The sequence below is a fragment of the Natrix helvetica genome, assembly GCF_964273705.1.
Source record: "Natrix helvetica genome assembly, chromosome: 10".
In the NCBI taxonomy this organism is placed as follows: domain Eukaryota; kingdom Metazoa; phylum Chordata; class Lepidosauria; order Squamata; family Natricidae; genus Natrix; species Natrix helvetica.
The window spans coordinates 1,250,716-1,274,308 of record NC_138561.1 but is presented as its reverse complement, the minus strand read 5'-3'; the positions used below and the strand labels follow the sequence as shown (position 1 = coordinate 1,274,308).

The window sequence follows — 23,593 nt, the reverse complement described above, 5'->3', positions numbered from 1 at the left end:
TTGCTACCTTACTAACAGTGCTCCGTCCCTGGAGGCTTTCCACAAGAGGTTGGACTGCCATTGGCCCGGAACGGTCTGGGCTCTCCTGTTGGGGCAGGGCTTGGACTAGGAGGCCCCATTGCAGCCCTGTTATTTCCCAGTTAACCTGAAATGGTTTGCCCTGTGGAAAAGATGAAAACTGCTTCCATTTGCTCTCCTCTGTCGGGAATAGAACGTCAAGCAACAGCCAGTGAGGAAAGCTGAATGAGGGTGTGGCCAGGGGTAGCCCCACCCTAGATGCCCATTAGAAGGACCTGGAAAAGGCCAGTGCTAAGGAGCTTTCCATGGGAAGCCCCTAGAACAGTGATGGCTAACCTATTTTGGATCGCGGGGTAGGGGGGGAGCCCAGGGGGGCCGTGCATGGGAGTGCCACACCCATAATGCTAGGCGTGTGACCCCCTCCTGCTTTTGGTGCCCTTTTTTGGCCCTCCCCAGGCTCCAGAGGCTTTCTAGGAGCCTGGGGAGGGCAAAAACAGCCGAGGCCCTCCAGAGGCTTCAGGAACTTCCCTGAAGCCTCCGGAAGGTGAAAAAGCCTTATTCTGAGGAGCCAGCTAATGGGGGTGGGCACCGTTTCTCTGGCTGCAGACCTTTTTAAGGGGGGGGGGGTTGCAGCCATGAGCTACTGGCCTGAACCCAACAGTATCTGCATGGTTCCCAGTAAAACATAACCTCTAATCCAATAATGAAATATTTTTTTATTTAACTAAGTAACAATACAGTTGTGCTCCTTTTGAAAAAAACATGGCAGACCATTGGCTCACTGGTGAGGTCCCCTTGATGCTGTCCCTGCATAATGACGAGGGCTGCAGCGGAAGAGGAGAACTGGCCCAAGCCACAGAGGTTGTTGGCTCATCAAGAAGCCGAAGGCCACGACTTTGAGGCCTTGCCACAGCACGTGGCAAGAGAAGGTAGCTTAGTTTCCTTGAGGCAACTTTTGAGGAGGTATATGATAGACTAGAGGTGCCCAGAAGCTCTTTGTTTCGGCTAGCAGCAGCTTCTGACCTCTCCTTTGGCACATTTTGGGGACGGGATGGGGGGGAGAGAGAAAGTCCAGATAGGTTTCGTTTAGAAAGGATGCTGCTTCTGTCCCCACCCAGGTGTCCCGGGCCTTGTGTAGAGGACCAGGGCATTTGTGCTTCCCATCCCCCCAAGGAAAGTCATTGTGGGAGGCAACCCAGGACTGAGCGAATTGCCCTGCCCTCTTTCTATAGGAACAAATTCCTCTTCTAGTTAGCTGGAAACGGGTGGAATAAAAAGGAAACATTCTCCAGAGATTCTCTGGCGATGGTGCAAAAGATCCCGAGCAGCTCTCACAACAGCTTCTGTGTGTGGCAGGTCTTGGGACACAATCCCTGTGGCAGTTTTGGATTGATAAAAAAGGTTTTTAGGAAAAGGTCCCGGACTGTGTGGGGGAGGTAATGGTGGATGAAGTACATGAGCCACAGGCCTCTCCCTGGGTAATATTTCAGCAGAGGCTTGGTGGAAAGGAGGCCGTCAGTGATGCTGTCCACTACTGAGCTGAGGTCCTCCACGGCCATCTTCATGAAGTCCACAAACTGCCTGTTGATCTCCTCAAGATAGTCCTCTCCGTAGGCTTCCAAAAGGTCGTTGGGTAAAGCTGCAAGGAGCTGGTCCTTCCTCTCCTTCCAGTACTCGGGGTTACAGCTGCCACCTGTTTTAGGTGAGGGGGAGAGGAGGAGAGCTTTACTCTTTCATGAGGCACCAGAGAAGGCCGGTGTCTTTAAAACACGGAGGGTTGCTAATGTGAAGCCTCATCTTCCAAGAACCTCGGTGTGTACTTTTAAATGAGAGCAGAGCAGAGCTTGCCTGCTCTAGGCAGCATGCGACATTCCCACATCATTTAGACTGGGTGTTGGCAACCCACAGCTATGGAGCCGCATGTGACTCTCGTTCCCCATCTGTGGCTCCCTGTCGAGTGAACCCACCACTGGCTGGCGAGATGGAGACTCGCTCCATATAGAGACTTTGCTCCCAGAGCGGAAGCAAAGCGCCCCTGTACTTGCCTCATCTTGCGGGTGCTTTTTCCGGCGCTTGTTGATGCTGCGCACGCCGCAGTCGCTTGGGGAGATGCTTGCTCTCCGCCCCGAGACACTGGCCCAGTCCAGCTGTGGCCAATGCTCTGCATCCTAATGGGTTCGAGGAGGAGGAGGGGACACCATCTCCCCCATTGTGAAGCATGCTAAATGAGCCCCCTTCTCCTCCTGGAGCCCATTAGGATGCGGAGCATCAGCCACAGCTGGGCCAAGCCAGTGTCTCGGAGCGGAGAGCAAGTCGCATGTCTCCCCGAGCGACTGAGGCACATGCAGCATCAACAAGGGCCGGAAGGAGGAGGAGCGAGTGGAAGGGCGAGGGCGAGGGGTGGGGCCAGTCGACAGGGAGTCCCAGCAGGGGGACGAAAGAGCTTCATTTATCTGGGGACCTGAAATGACTCTTGATTTAAATCATATTGTAAAAAGCACCCAAATAAGAAGAAAGAACAACAGCAAAAAAAAAAAAAACCACCAACTCTCACTTGTTTTGGGAAATGGTTCAAGAGGGAACATGCGCACATGCATGCACACACACAGAAAGAGAGATGAGAGAGATGGAGAAAGAGAAAGATGAGAGGGAGAAAGAGATGGAGAAAGAGAAGGGGAGAGGGAGAAAGATGAGAGAAAAGGAGAAAGGGAAGTGAGAGAAAGAGCTGAGAGAGGGAGAAAATAAGAGAGAAAGACAGAAAGATGGGGGAGACAGATCAGACAGGGAGAAAGATGAGAGAGCGAGAGAGACAGAAAGAGGGAGAGAAAGGGAATGATAGACACAGAAAAAGACACACACACACACACACAGGCCTGTTTTCCCACAGATACCTGGGTAGGTGTGGCTGGGGGAATCGTGACTGGGTGGAAGGTTTTTGAGGCTCCCGGTGTTTTCTATGGGAAACCCTCTCTCCAAAGGCTCCTCAAGTGTTTTAAGATTGCAGACCCCTGATTTAGACATTCAGTCCTTGCTGCAGGTTTCACCCAATGAGGGTCACCCATCTCCTGTTGGAGCTCTGTTGCAGGCCTTCTGGAATACCCACTGGTGAAGGAAGGGCAGCAAGGACACACGGGGAGCACCCTCCTGGAAGGAGTAGCTAAGTCATGCAACATGCAGAGAAACGTCCACCTCTTGGCATGACCTGGGCTGGCTTAGACCAATTCCTGAGATGCATTTACTTTCCAGGAAAATTGCTGAGCTCAGAAGATCGCAATGAAAAATCTCATTGGAAAGCAGCAGAGATCTTAAAGTATATTCCAAGTTTCTATATGTGGGAGAAATGCTCATATCCATACATGGCACAGCTGACATTAACAAGATGTATGACAAGGAGATACAATATCACCTATCTTTTTCTCAGCCTGCCTTGAAGAAGGATTTTGCAAACTGGGCTGGGCAAAAGATGGAATAAAAATCAATGGCTTCTATTTCAATCACTTAAGATGTGCAGATGATGTTGTTCTCTTCTCACAAGACCCAGAAGAGCCACAAAGACACATACAAGGGCTGCGCGGAGCAGGAGAGCCATTTGGCTTAGAAATAAACCTGAAACAAGAGCCAGGTTACGTTTAATAAATTCTCTAAAGAAAGAAAGAAAATTGTACCTGGAGAAGAACTAGATATAGTAGATTACCACATACTGTAAAGATCTCAGTGGAGGGTGGTGCACTAAAGGGAATTATTCAATGGGTGGCATTTGGCAAGCTAAGCCTAATTTTAAAGAACGATTTCCCCTTATGCTTGAAAAGCTTTCGCTCAGCCTGTGCTACCTGCTCTAGCATATGTCAGTGAAACAAGGATACTAACCTCACAATCGATACAGAAGCTACGAGTGGCACAAAGAGCCACGGAAAGAGACATGCTCGGCATCAGAAGACAAGATAGAAAGGAATCCTGCACATGGATTAGAGAACAAAGGAAAATATATGATGCCGTCAAGAGAGTCAAATAATGGAAATGGAAATGGACTGGTCACATAGCAAGAAGAGCTGAGGGCAGAAGGACCAAGGCAGTCATAGAATGGATCCCACTTGATCAAAAGCGTCCACGGAAGAGACCTAAAACAAGACAGATTGACAACATCAGCAAATATTGCAGGCCCAACTGGCAAAGGAAAGCCCAGGACCGTATTGGTTGGAAACATGCGGAAGAGGCTTTCATCCTGCGGTGGATAGACCATGGCGAGGAGGAGGAAGAGGAGGGTACAGCACAGCATTATCCAAGTATTGTCAGCCTTACCTGTTTTGAAGTACCCTGGAAAAATCACGCTCACTCTGATCCCCCAGGGCGCGAGTTCACAGTGGAAGGTGTCCATCAGAAGGCTGAGCGCTGCTTTGGAGGTCCCATAGCTGGCCAAGCAGGGGTAGGGCATATTGCCTGAGGGAACACAAATAAGGCTTGCTAGGCCTCTCATTGGCCATCCTGAAGCCTTTGAGGGCCCAGGGGCAACGCCTCCTCCACAGAGGTCTCCACCGGTCGCTGTGATTGGTGAGTGAGCGGGATAATGGCCAGCAACTTTAACTGCAGTTGCACAGAGCGCCATGCTTGGCACAAGGGCCTCGGTTCACACAAGGCACCTGTGAAGGAGGGAGATGTTGGGCTAGCTAAAGCAAGGCTGGGTTGATCTGTTCATGGGCCAAAGAAGGATCCCTTGTTACTGGGGAGTCACTGAACAAGCAAATTGCTGTGGCAGCCTGTTGCAGCCCAAGGATGGGGAAGATACACCTATTTCTAGCGAACAAGGTTGCAGATAAACCCTCAGGAGGATCTGCTAAAGAGCCAGAAAACCACGTTTGCTTTCCAGGTGGCTGAAGGGCCACTCTCCCCGTAGGCTCAACCTGAGCAAGCCCCTTTTTCTGAAGGGGCTCCTTACCAGCCGGGCTGCTGACTGTGACGATCCTGCCACGGGATGAGCGGAGCAGGGGCAGCAGCCCTTTGGTCAGCTCCAAGGGCCCAAAGAAGTTCACCTCCATGCAGGTGCGGAAGTGGGGCAGTGGCGTCAGCTCCACGTTGGCAATGGTCTCGTTGAAGCCAGCATTGTTCACCAGGCCCCAGAGACCTGCCCGTGGGAACAAAAGAGGGAGGGGCGTATGGAAAGGCTCACTGCAGCCCGAGAGGGGGCACAAAAGGAGGGGGTGGGGTGGGGGCACGAATCAAGCCAAACATGAAGTCTAGCCCATGGAAACCATTAGTCCCTGACAGGGGCTGTTTTCTGACAGCTGCTTCTATGGGAGAAGAGCTCTCCTCGGTACAAACATGCCTGCAGAACATTTCACATCAACTCCAACCCCCCCCCCCCGGAAGGACACACTGGCCAGGGCCTGGGTGGAGGCAGCAAACGACGAGGCCAAGAGCAAAGAGGGGCAGAGACCTTGGACATCAGCACTTGGGGGAGGGAGGTCACATTAGGTCAATGGACACAGGAAATTCTGAGGACAGGTTGGGGTGCTCTCCTTGGGCATTTATAGGCCAGTGACTGGAGGCCATTTCAAGGCCAGTCGTTATCCTCCCGCTTGGAGAAGCCTCCCTGATCCTCGTCCCCTCAGAGGATCCCTGGGGATGAGCATTTTAGGAAAGAGGGAGGCCTACTTCTGAACAGACGGAACAGACGGCGTCTTCCATGGGGCCGGGAGCTGCGGAGGGAAGATTACCTGTCCTTCTGGTCTGTGCCTTGATGAACTGCAGGGCTCGCTGAATGTCCTCCGCTTTAGTAAGGTCCATTTCCAGGAGGGTCAGCCGTGGGGAGCACGTCTGCCGAAGCTCTTCTGCTCCGGAGCTCTTCAGGCTCAGCACACTGGCATAGACGGTGAGCCCCAGCCTGTCCAAATGCTGGGCAGCTGCCTTCCCAAAGCCGGAATCGCATCCTGAGGAGCATGAAGAGAGAGGTGGGAGCGCTGGGCAAGAGACCTCCGGCCCCACCTCACTTGCCAATGCCGCCCCCCACCCCCCGGTTGTTTTGAGGACAGAAACGATGAAAACACAAAGGGATTTGGAATATGTGGGAAGGAGGGAGGGGGCCAGGAATCCATGGATTATGGGATGATTACGCTTTGTCTTAAGGCTTCCAAGAATCTCTCCTTTTTCACAATTTGTAAACAAAGAATAATCCTAAGTCAAATGGAGACAACATTTAAATGCACTGAATAGGTTGTCACAATAAAAATCTTGTTAAGAATTAATTTCAAGAGTTTAGTTTCAGTTTCAGTTTATTAAATTTATAAACCGCCCCCTCTCCCCGAAGGGACTCGGGGTGGTGTACAGACAGAAATAAAATATACAATAGACAACAAAAATACAAAACCCCAGACAAAACAAATTGAACACACAGTCTGTACAATAGTCATGAACTAACTGATGATTAAAACCAATTAAAATACCCCAGAATTTAAAAATTTAAAAACAGAATTAACGGTATGCTTAACTTTCCCACAGAGAATGTTGGGAATTTAAAAACAGTACCTGCCCCCCCCCCCCCCCGTGGAGTGCATAGGATCACTAAATGCCAGGGTTCCTGCTTAGTGGGCCCTGGGGACACGGGGGGAGAGGAATAGTCAGCCCAGGACGGGAGCGGCTGCCTCACACGAGTGGAGAAAATGGCGGAGGGGAGGGGGGGGAACTCCTCCCCAGGAGGGCGAGGAGGGGAGGACTTTCTCACGCCAAGCGGGAGAGAAAGGGGGAGGAATGAAAACAATCTGGGGCAAGCAAGGAACAGGATGTTCTTTCCCCCTCTGATAGGTATGGTGATAGAGCTTCCCTCTCCAGCAGATTTATGGCAGAAGTTAACCATTAACAGCTGCCGGCCGGCTGCCAGCGGAGGCTGCTGCGGGCTTGTGTGCACACCGGCTGCCACTCCCTCGGCCCAACATTTCCACCCAAAGGGCACAAAACCAGCCTGGCCAGCCCAGGGGACCTTTTCTCTCCTTGGCCAAGCAGGGGCCACCCTTGAGCTCCAGACTAAAGGAAGAGCTGGTGCTTTGACATTTGCAATAATCTGCCCCCCAGAGCAGCCAGTGACAGGAGAGCAAACCATTGTTATCAATAAGCCTGCATGCCTAAGCGGCCGTCTGTTTTCTAGCAGGATCCCACTCTGCCTGGATTCCTGTGCAAATGATGCCGGCTACCTCCAGGCTTCCTTCATCCAAACGTCCATTTGCAGCAGCGTCAGAGTTTACTGGCCCCATGATCCTGTCACTGAGCGTGGAGCGAGAGGCCCTCTCACCCCTGAACCCACCTGGGTCGTCTCTGCATTTGAACTGGTTTTTCTCTGGAAGGTCAGCCTGATGGCCTTGCAGAACAAACCCTGTGAGGCCACCCAGCTGATGGTGGACGTTAGCCAGCCCCCCAAGGATGCTCCTTCAACTGCCCCAGACCCTTCTGAGGAGGTGGATAACCCCGGGGCAGCCTTCAAACGCCAAAGGATTTCTCTGCTGTGGCTGCTAGACAGGCAGATGCTTTAGATTCCTGCATATCTCTCAACACCCGATCTGGGTCCTTCTTTCTCTGACAGAAAAAGAGAGATGATCTTAAAGCAGGGGTGTCCAAACTTGGGAACTTTAAGACTTGTGGACTTCAACTCCCAGAATTCCCCAGCCAGCATGGTCCACAAGTCTTAAAGTTCCCAAGTTTGGACACCCCTGTCTTAAAGTAATTTGTTGTTTCTGGAGCTCCTTCACTTGGGGTAGAAGCTTCTAGGCCTTTTTTCTATTAAATTTTAATGCTGCAACACATTTCTAGTACATGTATATGCATATATTAATTGTTCTGCTAGTTTGTTGGAACAAAAGAGGTTGTGAAATAATGCTTCTACTGCAGTTTCAGGGTTCGAATCAGAAATCATCTAGTTCCACCTGCTGCTTGGTGCAAATCTGCAAGAGCCTTTTGGGTACTTGGCCAGTGACATGCGAAGCCTTCCCCTTCCGTTGTCTCTTCCTCCTCCAAACACATCCCGTTCTTCCATTGTTCCTTGTGGGAAGCCCTCCAGGCTCCTCACTGCCTTCTTCCCCTTCACTGCCCCGACACCCGTTGGCCGCTCTTGATTTACACCGCAGGGCTCATAATTGAACTGTCATCCTGAGGGGGCCATGCTCAAAGCAGCCGAGGGGGCCGGGGCCGTCCTGTGAACTGCGCTTGGGGCTCCCGTTTATGCATCCCAAAGCAACTTTGCCTCTCTAGCTGCTGCATCTCACTACTGATCCATGTCCTACTGGTGATTGCCTAAAACACCCATGCAGGTGCTACTGCCAGGCCAGTGTTCCCCCCCTCCTCCTTTTATGCCTTTAGTAGTTTTCCCAGATGCCCCCCCATCCAGCTAAGTTTCTTGCTCATTTTGGCTCATTGTTCAAGCGTGTCCAGATCTGAATCTTCTCCTTCTCTCCTAGACACTTAATCACTTCTCTAGAGTATACATGGCACTGACAAATCTGACCACCATTCCTTCCTCCAGATCACCATCAGAGCCATGGAAGAGCCAAGGCCTCCAGCACCCCACTCAGCTTCTCTTCGGGTGGCTGGGAGAACCCCCTGTGGGCCCTCTGGCTCCATCCAACAGTCGTGTGCTTGACCCCAACTGCCATGTGCCTGGCAATTCCTGACTCAGCATGTTGTGGAAACACAGCCTTTGACTTGGCCAGTTCCGTGGGTCAATGCATGGTTGCTTTGTTCGGGAATGGCCCAGAATGTGAAGTCAGCAGTTGCATTTCATTCACCTGGGTATAATTTACCATATTCTGTGAATCCAGTCGATGTATCCAGAAAAAAAAAAACCAGAATGCCGTAGGATTTTCTAGTAAAGCAGAAATCGCACAATGTTCTTTTTTTTTCTAGTAAGGCAGAAAACAATGTTCTTTTCAAACAGCAACTTCCCATATTTTCCTCGCAGCTTTGTCCATCTTTTTTCCTATCTGTCTTGGAGGAAAAGGTAAAACCGCCACACAATCCCTTTGTCACAGCCACACCGCGTTCCTCAGTGCCTCCACATCTCCTGAGCCCATCCAGAAGGATGCCAGGACTGATGGGATCAAAAGCTGCTGAGATTCTGGAGCTCCATCCTGAGGAAACCTGCAACCTTCTGAGTATCCAGTTTTTTGGGGGGTGGGAGATGTGATGCAGTTACATCCTTAACAGAGCCTCGGGTTCAAGAGAATCGCCTTTCCTTGTCAGGTAGACCTTTGGTATCCTCTTCTGGGCTCGCATTATAAGAAGGGGAGACCCCATAGAAACAAGGAAGGGAGAACCAGAAAATGGGCATCCACCACTTTATGGGCAGCGGTCTTGCTCATTTTCTTCTCTGGAACCAAGTATATTGTGCATCTCTAGGGGGGTTTATCTGCATGCAGGATTGATGTTCCTATAGAAAAGTGGGGGGGGCTGCCTGGGGGCCGTGGTGAGTGGGAGGGAGGCTTGAGCTGGGACAGCCAGGCCCTTTCGTCCTCAGGTAGTTTCTGAAGAATTGTTTTTCCTGCACTCCCAGACTGGATCTGGCCCATTTTTGAGCATTTTTTCTTTCTTTCACAAGTTTCTCCTACCACGCCTTTGATTCTAGCGAGGTATCAATAGATTCAAAATCCTGAGACCTTTTACATATATTCTTTCTCATTGGCGTGGGAATCATCCTTGCAACCATCCCTGGCTGAAGCTGGAAGGAATGTGTTTGGCAATCTTAACACCAGCTGCGTAGATGGACTGGGATGAGGGCTGAGGGGCTTCCTGTCAGGTCCTTCTTCAGCCATATTGCCGTGTTTCCCCAAAAATAAGACCTATGTTTTTGCACCTGCACCCAATATAAGCCATACCCCCAAAATAAGTCCTACTTAAGCACCTGCACAGCCACCTGCCCACCCACCCACCCACCCACCCATTCCATCCGGTTGCTTGTGGTGCTGCGTTCACGAAGGGAGGTGGGATGGAGTTGCCCCATGTGCCATCCATGCCCTGACACTTCCCTCGCCTCATTGGAAGCTGCTCCAACAACTCCATCCAGCAGGATCTTGCATGGCTGCCAACTCACTTCTGCTTGCTCGTGTGGCTGCAAAGGAGCAGGAGGCTGAGTGATGTGATGGTGCCATGGCCACGAGGCAAGGCAAATGTCAGGGCATGGACGCACTGGCTGCGGGGGCTCTGAGGTAAGCTGGTGCAGGTGCATGGGGCAGCTCCACATCCCCGCCTCGTGGTGGCGGCACTGGCGCGTTGCACAGCCTCCTGACCTGCCACAAGCAAGCAGAAGTGAACCTCCCACGTAATCTCATGGTTCCTGGGAGAGGAATTTCAGAGAATGGGAGAACATCTCAGGTCCCCTCCTACTGTGTTTCCCTGAAAAGAAGACCCAGGCTTATTTTCTTTTGGGCTCCAAAATAAGCACTAGGGTCCCCCAAAATAAAGCCTAGTGCTTATTTTGGAGCCCCAAAATAAATAAGTCTGGGTCTTATTTTTGGGGAAACACAGCAGGAGGGGACCTGAGATGTTCTCCCATTCTCTGAAATTCCTCCCCCAGGAACCGTGTGATTCCTCTCTAAGCTGTGGTCCCAACTCATAATGCATTTTATATTGTTTTGACATTTGGCGATTCTGTTTTGCCTGGAAACTGCAGGAAAAAAAGTTAAGACAAGTTCTACAAGGATTCATTCAGAAATCAGATTTTCTTGTGGGAGAAGACATAATTAGGAGTCTTTTACCTGATAAAACATACACACTATTTCCGTTAATGGCGTCACCAGACTCCATCGTCCCAAAGCTGCTTCAGCTTTAATGATTTAGAGAAGAGGCGGTTAGGGACTTGAGTAGGGAAGCCTCGCAGCTGAAATGATTTCCACCAGGCAAATCTCTGCTGCATCTGAGTTGTTGCCTGGAAAGTCTCAGGAACTCGAACTCCTGGCCAGAGATGGAGGAGTGGCGGTCGCTCCAAATACGGCAAGGAACCTGTGGAAACCATGTCTAATGAACTGAACTTCCCAGCTCAGCCAAGGGTCATCTCCCTCCTGCTCCACTATCTGCTGCTCAACAGACACCCCCACCCCCCCAGAAGTATGAACCTTGATCCTAGGTGGGGACTGTGGTGCCCAGAAGGGATCCCCAAAGGCTCCGTCTCGGCCCCCTCCCTCCGCTGGAACAGGCTCTCCCCCTGCAGCTCTCCTTGGTGCTGAAAGGAAAGGCTGCTTCTCCAGGTCCTCCTTGCCAAGGGAGGGCTGGGAATTCCCTTCCTGCCCACCGGAAGGGCAGCAGGGCTTCCCGAGGGAGAGCTGAATTCTCAGTCCATGGCACGGGCCTTCCTGCTTTTCTTGCACTCACATCTGGAACAAGGAAAGACAGGCCAATGAGCTGACCTTTAGTCACGCGTTTTAACAAGCCACTTTGGAGGGTATAACATTTAATCACACGACTAACATCCTAGAAAATCCTGAGACTCCTCTGCCATATTTCAAGCAAGGCATCTGCAATGGGCTCGAGTCAGAGAGCCCTGGAGGTAGCTAGTGATGCTTCCTCTGCTAAAATTTCCCGCGTGGCGCAGGAGGGAAGAACTCCTGCCCCAGACTCCAATGATAACTAACTCCAATGTCCTCACTGAAACCTAAGAATGTGAATCTTCACATTGCAAGGAACATGAAAGATAAAAAGAAAGAAGAACATTCTCAGTATCTAATATAATTTCATCTAAGGATAGCTGAAGTCATTCTTGATCTCCCCATTCAGAGACCTATGAAGCGATGTAGAAGTTAAGCGATCGTCATCTGTAGTGACAAAAGCAAGGAGTCACAGTCAGAAGTGCTAATCCTGGCCCAGAGACAGGGGTCCTTGGGCCAAAGGGGAGGGGGACTCACCACCCTCTGAACTTCTCTGCACTAAATCTCATGGAACCTTTGAAGCTCCAAAGTGCCCTTGGCAGCTTCAGTGGGAAGAGCTTCAGGGCAGCATGTCTTTTAGTCTTTGGTTGTGATGGGGGAGGGACCTTCTTAGTCTCTTGCAACTCTTTGTGACCAGACAGACAATGTTTTGCCAGGATTGTCTGTCTACAACTATTTCTCTAAGTTCTTGCAAAGTCCTGCTTGTGTCATCAGTGGCAAGAGGTATCTAGCCAGCCTTGGAGCTTCCTCCAAGACTCTTGCTTGGCATTAACTTTAGCTGCATTATGAAGTGCTTCCAGTGAGCAATCTAGTTTTATTTACTGAACTGCTTTTTTCTTCCAGTCCAAAGTATTCTGGAATAATTTTATCCGATATCAGCTGCCCAAAGGGCCAATGCAGTCTTCGGCTGCATCAACAAAGGGACAACATCAAGATCATGGGAAGTGATAGCCCTGCTCTACTTTACACCAGTGAGGCCACACTTGGAATACTGATCCAGTTTAGGTCATCACAATACAAAAAAGAGGGTAGAGAAGACTAACAAAGATGATTAGGGGGCTGGAGGCTTAAAACACATGAAGAACGGTTAAGGGAACTGGGCATGTCTAATCTAACAAAGGGAAGGATAGAGTGACATGATAGCTATCTTCCAATACTTGGGGCTGTCACAGAGAACTCTATTGTCCAAAGCATCTGAGGGCAAGACAAGAAGTAATAGGTGGAAACTTATCAAGGAGAGAAGCAACCTAGAACTAAGGAGAAATATGAACAATAAAGAGAGCAATGAAGCAATAGAACAGCTTGCCTCCTCTTCGCCCCCTTTGGAGGCCTTCAAGAAAAGATTGGGCAACCATTTGTCTGGGATGGAATAAGGACTCCTGCCTTGGGCTGGGGATTGGACTAGAAGACCTCCAAAGTCCCTTCCAGGCCTCTGATTCTATGATTTTAAGCTTGATTCTGCTCCCCACAAAGCCATAGGCAATCCTTCAGTCTTGATCATGTCCCTTAAACTGTGAAAGCTCAATCTGACAATTCTAAATTCTCCTCCAAACAGCAAGAACAGGAAGCATCCCTAAGTAATATGGAACATCGCCTGATGCCGGGATTGCTATGCCCATTTTCTAATCCCAAGATCAGGAGCAATAATAATCTGGGACAGCAACAATAATAATCATAATCTGTAAGTTGCCCAGAGTCTCCCTACAGGGAAGATGTAAAAGATGCATAAAAAAACGTAATAAAATAAACTCTTTAAAAGTTCACCAAAACTGGCAGTCAAGGAGTCATCCGCAGCTGTGACGGATCCAGGAGCCTTCCGTGACTGTCCTGCCAGCTAAGCAGATACAACTGCAGGGCAGTCTTTCAACTGGAAGCCACTGATGTTTACTGAAGGGAGCCTGGGCTTCTCTGCTAGGCAGATCATAATATTTGTGAATGTCACCTTGGAATTGTAGTTAATGGCTGAAAATGAGCCAGTCTAGGGATGTGTTTTTTTTTTAAAAAAAATACAATTTTAGGCTACATGAGCAGAAGCATCATTTCCAAATCACAGGAACTAATTGCAGTAAGTAGTCCTCAATTTAAGACTATCATAGAGCCCAGAATTTTCATCGTATGTCATGGTAGTTATAAGTCGAGGTACCCAGATGACTGAACTGATTTGATGACTTCTTTTGCAGTTCTTTTCTTTTGTTAAGCAAATCCTGCAGTTGTAAAGCAAACATCGCAGTCATTAAGCAAACCCACTGGCCACAATGGATGTTTCTGCCTGGAAGCCAGAAGCAAAAGCCAGTTTTCAGCAAAAAACATCGTAAATCATGGTCACATGTCCATGGGATGCCACAAACCACCATAAATGTGAGCCGGATGCCAAGCACCAAAATGCCATCATGCGATTATGGGAAGGGGTCCCCAGCCTTTATAAACCAAGTTGTAAGTACTTTTAGGGGGCCTGACGCAACTTTGAACTGTCCCTAAGTGACCAGTCATAATTTGAGGACTACCACCATTCTGCTTTGGTCACATCCCATCTTGAGCCCTGTCTCCAGTCATGTAGTATAGCGTGCAGAAGGATATTAGAATAGAATAACAGAATTGGAAGGAACCTTGGAGGTCTTCTAGTCCAACCCCCTGCCTAGGCAGGAAACCCTACACCACTTCAGACAAATGGTTGTCCAACATCTTCTTAAAGACTTCCAGTGTTGCGGCATTCACAACTTCTGGAGGCAATTTCTGTTCCATTGATTAATTGTTCTAACTGTCAGGAAATTTCTCCTCAGTTCTAAGCTGCTTCTCTCCTTGATTAGTTTCCACCCATTGCTTCTTGTTCTGCCCTCAGGTGCTTTGGAGAATAGTTTGACTCCCTCTTCTTTGTGGCAGCCCCTGAGATATCGGAACACTGCTATCATATCCTAGTCCTTCTCTTCACTAGACTAGCCATGCCCAGTTCCTCCAATCGTTCTTCATACCATTCTCCAGCCCCCTAATCATCTTTATTTATCTGCACTCTTTTTAGAGTCTCAACATCTTTTTTTACATTGTGGCAACCAAAATTGGATGCCGTATTCCAAGTGTGGCCTTACCAAGGCCTTGTAAAGTGGTATTAACCCTTCACATGATCTTGATTCTATCCCTCTGTTGATGCAGCCTAGAACTGTGTTGGCTTTTTTGGCAGCTGCTGCACACGTCTGGCTCCTATTTCAGTGGTTGTCCACTAGGTCTCCAAGATCCCTCCACAGTCACCACTATTGAGCAAGGTACCACATATACTGTACCTGGGCATTTTGTTTTCCTTACTTAAATGTAGAATCTGACTTTTCTACATTTAGGCATATTGCATATTGAGAAATTAGGACTCAGAGGAAGGCAACGTAAACTATCCCGGGGCCTGGAAAGCCCTCCGAAGGGAAGCTGGGGCTGCTGTATATTCCTGAGAAATACGACTGAGGGGGGAGCAGAATAATATAACATTGTGGAAGTATCGGAAAAGTCAGATGAAGGCCAGGACCTGCTCACTCTCACTCCAGAATCAAGAGCAAATAGTAGCATCTAACTTACAGGAAGGCTGATCCTGCATGAATCCTAGGAAATCTTCCTTTGGCAGGGGACTCGTGGCCCAGAGAGGAGAGGAGCGTCTTTCCCTTGGCTCAAGCAAGGCCAAGCAGCCGTTTATCTGGAAGGATTCCATCGGGGCTCCCCTGAGCAGCCACTCAACTGAAATCCAGGATTCACTTATTGGAATGCTTCTTTTTCAAGCAAGACCCCAATTTGTGACTAAATTTCTGGAACCATCTCAACCCTGAATTCTTCTGCATTAACCAACAAAACACTCCAGAGAATGATAAAAGTGAAAGAGTTGAGAGATCAATGCATACATAACAGATTACACTTGTCCAATCATTTCCTTATTAACCAAAGGGATCTGCTCTACCCCCCCCCCCCCAACAATTACATTAGAATCTGATCTTAGCTAATGGTTGCAAACCGGAGGCATTCAGATTTCTATTCTTAATTAAAACCAAATGCACTCCAGTCGTTGGCCAGCATTACGACTTTGAGCAGCACAGCTGAAGCAGGAGCCCCAAGCAAATGGGCTTCACCCAGTTGGCCAGGAGCTATTCAAAACTTCTCTTCCTAGAGACGAAGGAGCTGCCAGAATCACTAAGAGTCTGCAGTAGCACTTTGGCATGTCTGGAGTCTATGTCGTTTGACCTGGGAACAGACTGTGCAACAGTGTACCAGAAGCAGCTAAGGCACCGCATGGCCAGATGTGTCTAATCAAAGTTCAATTCACGTTCTTCATGGGAAAACCAGAGCTGGAAGGCTATAAAAAGTGGAGAGCCGCAAATACCCCCCCCCCCGAACATCTCTCCCAGTTGAGAAATGATCTGGCTTGAGCGGAGGCCCTCCTGAACCCAGCCGCAAAGGGCACCAGATTAGCGTCCTTTGGATGCTCCCTGTGACTCAAGGCTTTCAAAGCAAGCAACCTTATAAGCTTCCAGACTAATACACTGTCCTGAGTTATAGTTCAAAAAAACCCCTATGTCCCCATCAGAAAACACAGGAAGGATTGTACATAGAGTTGGCTGGTAGCACATTGCCTTGAAAAGCATTCTATACTTCCCTTCCGAAGGCCTTTGCACCAGAAACTTCCCACTCTAAATGCAGAACAGAACGGAATACAATAGAGTTTCCCCATCTATCCCCTCATCCAAATCATTGATGAAGATGTACAAGAGTACTGGGCCTAAGATGGAGCCTGGGGCCTCCATGTAGATGGCAGTTCCGTTGGGAACTACACATTGAGTACTATTGGTCAGCCAGTTATGCGTCTATCTGATGGTGATGCTGTCTAACTCACATTTTTGGCAGAGTTAGTAACTATAATTTTCCCACCAACCAAACTGTTCCTCAGTTTGGTCACCATCCCAGGCTTGTTCTCATTCAGAAAGGCTGCACAGACCAGCTGATGTCACCACCGAAACCACCTGCAGCCGGATGGAGAATCCGTTTATAAAAATAGCTAGTCTGCACATTCTTCCGGAGAAAGCAGGTGTCCTTCCTCAAGAGGTGCCTCTTCTCTTTCCCACCGGTTTCCTGGAGGAGAGGCTCATTCCAGGGAGCAAAGCAGGGGCAACACTGGGCATGTCGCCAAGGCTGACCCACCAGGGCCCACCGGTCCCTGCCATGCAAGGTGTGGGGGTCCCCACAGGTGGAGCCAAGGCAGCCCTCAGGAGCCGCCCTGTCACCGGGGTGGGGGGGTCTCAACACAGCCTTTCTCTCGGCTGCATTCATAGCCAGGTCCCTCCCCCTCCGTGCCTTGTTTCCCCCCAGGACTGGGCCGGGCCGCCCTCCTGGAAAGGACGCCTTTAACTAGGGCTCAGCCTGTCCGCGGCGTCCGCCAGACCCAGATCCTCGCGCGTATCCGCCGCCGGGGCTGCCCGGCCGCTGCTCCTCCTCCAGCCGGCGTGTGGGGCGTCGTGGAGCCGGCATCAGGGCCGCCGGGCCGCTCTCCGGTCCCGCGTTCTTACAGCCTGGCCCCGGGGCGCGCCTGACCTTTTCCCGAAGGAGCCGCGCAGGATCCGGCTTCCATCCGCCACGTCCCGGTTGCTGCTGCCGCGGCGGCACCTGAGTCGACCTAAGGGGGGGAGCCCCCCGCCAGGCCGTCTCTGCCAGACCCTCAGCGCGCGGCTTCTGACCTCGTCTCCGCCGTCCGCCCCGGACGAGGCTCGCAAGCGCCGTCTCGCCGCGGGAGGAGGGCGGCGCCTGGGCAGTCTCCCCGTCGGAAAGGGCGCAGGGTCCGTTTTGCCCGCGGCCCCGCTCGGTCCCCCGCGGCAGAGGGGCCCCTTCTAGGCCGGCGGGAGATAAGCGCGCATTTCTGGGCAGCGAGCGCGCCTTGCCGGCGCCAGCATCTTCCTTCCCGTCCCGGAGAGGAGAGGAGCGCGGAGACCAGGCTCGCTCCTGATGCGGCCGGTCCCGAGCGGGAAGGATGGAGAGGGCCCGGGGCCCCTTGCTTGCCAGCACCCCGCCCGGTCCGGACCGCCGTCTCGGAGCAGACGAGGCCGCCCGCCCAGCCGAGCGCGCAGCCGAGCTCTCTCGGGGCCACCGGCTCCCCCCCCCCGCCCCTCCCCCGAAGGGCCCGCCGGACTCACCTGTCACCACCACCGCTTTGCCTCCGGCGGGGATCCGCTTCCGCCGGGCAGTGCTGGCCGAGACCAGCCAGCAGGCAGCCCCCGTGAGGGCGGCGCTGAGCGGCAGCGGCAGGACGGCCTGGCCCAGCGCCTGCAGGACGGCCAGCAGCCCGACCCGCAGCAGCAGCAGCCGGCTCAGCAGCAGGTCCGCGCGCAGGAGCCGCAGCGCCAGGCTGCCCAGGAAGAGCAGCCACACCGAGAGGCTGCACGCCCAGCCCAGCTCCATGCGGGCCAGGGCGGGAAGCCGGCCGGGAGGAGGCACCGGGCGGCCGGGGCTGCGCGAGGAGGCAGGCGGCCCGCTCGGGCGGCGGCAAACAAAAGGCAGGCGGCGGCCGCGCCGGGTGTCCCGAGCGCGCCTCGGCCGACGGAGTGAGGAGGGAAGCGGCACATGAGTTGTAAAAAAGAGGCGGAGGGCGGAGCTGCCCCGCCCTGCCGCCAATGGGAGAAGAAGCTGGAGGCCTCTCCCGGTGGGGGACGCCGAAGGGCCCGGACTCCGCCGAGGGCGCGGGGGGTTCAGCGGCGGCCCTTCGGAGCGAAGCGCTGCTCCTCAGGAGCCGCCAACGGCCGGGCGCAGCGGGAGGGCCAGTCGGGCCTTCGCCTCCTCTGCGACGGGCGGGGAGGGCGGGGCGGCTTCGCCTTTGCGGCTCTTGTGCGCGCGGGGGGGATTGCTAAAAGTGGCCCCAGTAAGGCCGAGCGGCCCTCAAGGGAGGGGTGGGTGGCGGCCCCTTTTCCTCGCCCCTTGTGAAGGAGGCCGGGGGGTGGGGCAGAAGAGCTTCCCGGCCTGAGAAGGTGGGAGGAGCAGCAGCGCCATTGCCCTTCAGCAGCCCCCCTTCCCTGCATTAAGGGGGGTGGGAGGAGGAGGAAGCTGTATCCAAGGGGCTGGTGGGTTAGTTGTACCACACACACTGGGGTCTTGAGGCACTTCTTCCTTGGAAGTGTGGTGGGGCCCCAGCTTTAGCAGGGGGCCTTCATGGGGAAGGGCAGCCGGGTGTCACTCAAGAGGAAGACCCCCCTCCCGCATTTTACCTCCGATTTGAGCAGTGGTCAAGCCCTGCTCTCCTCCCCCCTCTGCCTGAGGAAGAGGCTGTGGGTGGCCAGAGGAGCCCCTAACCGAGGCCTTTGTCCAGCAGCTGCACTATTTGCTGCTGCTGCCTTCCCACAACCAGGGCTCCAGCCTCACAAGAGACAGGCAGCTGAGCCCCCAGGGAAGCAATCTTTGCTGGCACGAGGGAGAAACTGCAGTCATTCTCTGCCTGTCCAAAGAAGAACATCCTGGGGCAGTAATTAACAGGTAAATTGCAGGAGGATCCGGTGACAATTGCAGAATATCACGTCTGAGATCACCATTGGCTCCTGCGCTGTCCTCATCAACTGGATCATGGATTCCGAGGACCAGCCTTCATGGATCTGGTTCCTCTTGATAGCAAAGAGGGGAAAGAGCCACTTGTGCCTTGTCAGGCTGATCAACGTCTATGCTTTCTTTAGGACCCTCCCCACACAGCCCCTTGATAGTAATCCTTGCGCTTCCTGCCCAGGAGTATCTGGCATGGATAGACTCAACCTGAGTATCCCAGCAAAGTGGAAGCCAGAGTCACCCTTCTGCCCTGAAATCCCACTTGACTGTGTTGGAGGTTCCAGAAAGAGCGTGCTGCTTAGGAAATGTTCTATCTCCCGCTACCGACATCGGGCACAAGTGCTGCAAACGATTTTCTGCCAGGAAATGTTCCCTAATTTCGCCCATGTTTTGAGGCAGAGTCTGGGCCAAATTACTCCTGGAGCAAGCTGTCCAACTGCCCTCATGCAGAATGGCCCAAGGGGGAGATCTTTATCATCACGTCATCACTGACGTCTATTCTTTCCTTCAGGTAATGCTTAAAATCAACATTCAATAAATAAAAGTGTTGGCCGGTTGTCAGTTGTAAGGACCAAACAACTTGCCTGGGGAGGCTCCTACCTGAAGGGCCAGAAGAGTTACCCTAGAAGAAACTCCAAGCAAGAGTGGGCAACGAGACAGTCTTCTCTGGGTCTCAACAATTGCACATCTCATCCCAGAGAAGGGTTTCTCCAGAAAATCCAGCACTTGCAGGAAACGGGGTCCCTTCTGCTCATAGGTCCCCCAAGCGGTTTTATACTTTGTAGGTCCAAAGCAACACCTTGAAGCTAGCCAGTCATGGTGATAACGGGGGTTTACAGCTTCTTCTATCTGGCCCCTTTGAAGGCTGAGCAGCCCCTTTCTGGGCTAGCCAGATCTCTCCAGGGGTTTCTTGTAACAAACAACGTGGGAGATGAAACAACACTCAGAGGACCACAACCAAGTCTTCCGGTTGGAATGGCCAAAAGTAGGACCATCTGCGCACCTCACGGCCAGAGGTTGCAGAACAGTGCCATGCGCTAAAAAGGGGCACAGAGGCCCTGCAGAAACAAGCAGAATACAACTCTTCGGGCCAGTTGCCAACCAAAACAACTCTCCTGGGCAAATAGCGCCATTTCCACTCACAACTAAGCATTAAAGCAGACTAGGATTTAAGCAGATGACTCTGTGTCCTCTTGGAGGGAAAGTGGATTGATGTGCTTCTACTTAAGAACAGAACACTGGGGACTGGCTCAGTGCCATCTACATGTTATCCATTCAGTCATGTCCGACTCTTGGCAATTCTATGGGCCCGGTCTCTGCCCATCTTCTGATCTTGCACGGCTTCTTCGTTGTTCTGTGGCCTGGTTGGTGCCGGCTGTGATAGTGTCCAGTCACCGTGTTCTTTGGCGGCCTGATTTCCTTTTACTGCTAACTATTCCAAATCTGCCTGATACAGTTTTTTAAGGTCAACCTCACCATTCTCATTGAAGCCTATTCTAGGAAGAGCCACGGAAACACTCTCGGGAGCCTCCCTGGCTCTGAGCACAGAGAGAGCTTTGGGAGCAGAAGGCTCCACCACCCAAATCTTGCCTCTCCAAAGATTATCAGGTGCCACTGACTATAGAAGTCAAATGGAAGCCTTTTTCAAAAGGCTGAAACATGATCCAAGGTGCCTCAGTCTAGAATTCAAGTCAGAATGAACAAAGGCTTCACCCAAACTGCCTCCAGATAAAGGCAGTTCCTGTCTACCCGAAGAAGGTCCACCACTAACGATGAAGGCTGGAGCCCTCAAAACTCTGGAGCTGCATCCAAAATGTAGGCTGAAACTTCTTACTAATTTCTTACTATGTAAGAATGGGAAATATGCATGGGTGAAAGCCTTGGAGCTGACAGATAAATAGAATATGATTAGTGTATTCTGCAGTAGCTGATCTTTATCATCAGCTGATTTACATCTGCAATAAAAGCAACTTATCAGAGCCTCTCCCTTGAGTCACCCATGTGTGTTTTGTGTTCCTAGAATGATTTATTGCTGTACCCAGGGACCTCTGACCTGCTTGCTGAGATGTTAAAGGGTGGAGAGAAAAATGGCTCCCACCACCCTTGCTGCCATGAAATTAGGACCTTAAAATGGACCACAGTAGGCCACCACATGGCTTCAACTGTTGTCCCAGCCACGTGTCTGAGAGAAGGACCAGGGCTGACTTGATAGCGGTCTTCCAATATTGGAGGGGCTGTCACAGAGGAGGTCGGCCTGTTTTCCAAAGCGCCTGAGTGCCAGACAAGAAGTAACGGATGGAAACTTGTCAGTGGGAGATCCAATCTAGAACTAAGGAGAAATTATATTTTCTTTGTTATAAGTTTCAGGCAAGATCCCCAACAAAAATATTTCTGGTTTACACTCAATATGTTGTTTTATCATCTTTTCCCACCATATCTTTATTTTTGTCCAATGGTTCTTTGCTTCTCCACATGTCCACCACATATGATAATAATATCCAGGTATCTGGTGGCACTTCCAACATTTAGCTGTTTTTAAACAACTTTGCCAACCTCACCGGTGGAAGATGCCATCTATAAAACATCTTACATAAATTCTCTTTATATGCAGTTGACATCCTTAATATATAATTCCTGTCCCACCGTTTCTGCGTTCTATCGTATAAACAATTTGTTTGCCCACGCTATCATTGTCTCCTTTACTTGTTCCTCTGCTAACTTTTCACCCAGTAAATAATTATACAGTTTCTTTATTATTCTTTCTTCTGTTCCTTTAAAAATTTTATCTAATTCTGTTGGTTCTTTATAAAAACCCTGTGGTTTTGCGTCTTTCTCATATCTAGAACGTATCTGCACCTGTGCATACCAATGTTATATTAATCCCTTGCTCACTCTTTCATTTTCAGTTCCCTCTTTCCATTCAAAATGTCTTTGTATCTAACAATGTTTCCCATATTAATAACATTTGGGTGAATCAAGGTAGTCAGGTTAGTATTCCAATTTTCGAGAGACAATTTCAGTAAGTAAATGAAAAACATTAGGAAGGATTTCATGAAAGGAAATTTTGAAGTGATAAATAGTTCATCAGGGTTGGACTTAAAAAAAAAAGATAATTAAGACCCAAATAATATCAAAGAGGAAAAATGCGAGACAGTTGATGAAACTGGAATTGTATGAAGAATTCACTAAGAAATTGAGAAACAAAAGGGATAAATTTAAAAAATGGAGAGCAGAGAGCAGATTAGCAAAAGCAGATAATCAGACAATATCTTGAATCTGAAAAGATGGCACCATCCTGAACTGGGGGAGGGGGTTGCAGAAGAAATGCAAATCAACATTGTTGAGGAAGTGGTGAGAGAACTCTTAGCTGCCCTATATCAAGTCCCCAGGACCAGACGTACGTAGTACACCCCAGAGTTAAAGGAACTGGCAGATGTCATCATTAGAATTCTTAAAAATGTATATATTATTGCTTTCCCTGACAATGTGACCAGTTTAGCAGACCAAGAGAATACTGAGGATGAGCTTCAGTAAGTCGCTTGATAAAGTAGATCACACCCTTCATCTTGATAAAGTGGAATAATATGGGATGAAGGGTCTCAGTACCAGATGAATTGACTGTTGGGCTGAACAATCATAGTCAACGTGTGATCCTTTATGGGTCTATGTCCCCGTGGAGGAAGGTATGCACTGGCATTCTGTGGGTTTCTGTACTGGGCCCTGTGCGTGGCAGAAGGATCTGGATGCACAGATAACAGGAACAATTGAGATCGGCCTTGACAGTATTACTTGGGAGAGAGTGTTGGGTGTCCTAACAGAGCAGAGTTGTGTTGTAGTGGCCAAAAGAGCCGATGCAGTTTTGGATGCAGCAACAGAGATATAGTATCAAGAAGGTGGTAATGGTTGGATATTATGTCCAGTTTTGCTTGTACAGTATAAGGAGGATGCTGAGGAACTGGAGGCGAGTGCTGAGTACACCAACAAAGATGGGTGACCAGCTTGGCGGCGAAATCCCAAGATGAGGAATTGGGTGCCAGCTGAGCGGAAGGGCTGTCACAGGGAAGAGGAAATGGACTTTTCTCCAGGGCACATAAGGACGACAAGACTCTTTGCCGTGCGCTGGGCAGTGGCGTGGCTTGGCCACTGCAGCCAACAAAGGCTTTAGAGATGGGTTGGCTGTGAGTTCTGTTGAGAACCAGCCTGCTTCCCTCTGGAGGTTCTCAATCCTCCAGGTCATGGTTGTCCCAAAGGTGCTTTTTCCAAAAGGCAACTGGGTTTTCTTGGGTTTTTCTTTGGAACATTTAACTACTCATCCAAGAAGATTCTTCAGTTCTGAAGCGAAACATTTTCAAAGAAAAGATCAAGAAATTCCAGTTGCCTTTTGGAACTGGAGTATTTGGGGGACATCTGCTTTTTTCCAGCCTCTTCCTCTCCCGCTTGAGCTGGGCCATTCGGCTGGCTAGGACTTCCCTGCAGCAGCAGGCCCACTGGGGTGGAGTTATTTGTCTCCTGTACATGGTGGGGGCTTCTTGGAGCAAAGCTCTCCCATCTGGTCTTCCCACAGAACATTCCCCTGCTCTTTGACCCAGATCAGTGTGTTGTGTGTGAAGAGGGGCATTGCCATTCATCACTCC

General features: G+C 50.7%; 1 protein-coding gene across 1 annotated transcript; it reads right to left on the bottom strand.

The window, feature by feature from the left end:
- Window positions 1–707: 707 nt before the first annotated feature.
- Window positions 708–17,979, bottom strand: HSD11B2 (hydroxysteroid 11-beta dehydrogenase 2). Its single transcript, XM_081963521.1, has 5 exons — window positions 17,567–17,979; window positions 5,730–5,942; window positions 4,952–5,137; window positions 4,318–4,455; window positions 708–1,711 (listed from the first exon to the last, which is right to left on the bottom strand). Exons 1-5 carry the CDS (start codon window positions 17,829–17,831, stop codon window positions 1,350–1,352), a joined length of 1,164 nt encoding a protein of 387 aa, XP_081819647.1. The 5' UTR covers window positions 17,832–17,979; the 3' UTR covers window positions 708–1,349.
- Between the last annotated feature and the right edge of the window lie 5,614 nt (window positions 17,980–23,593).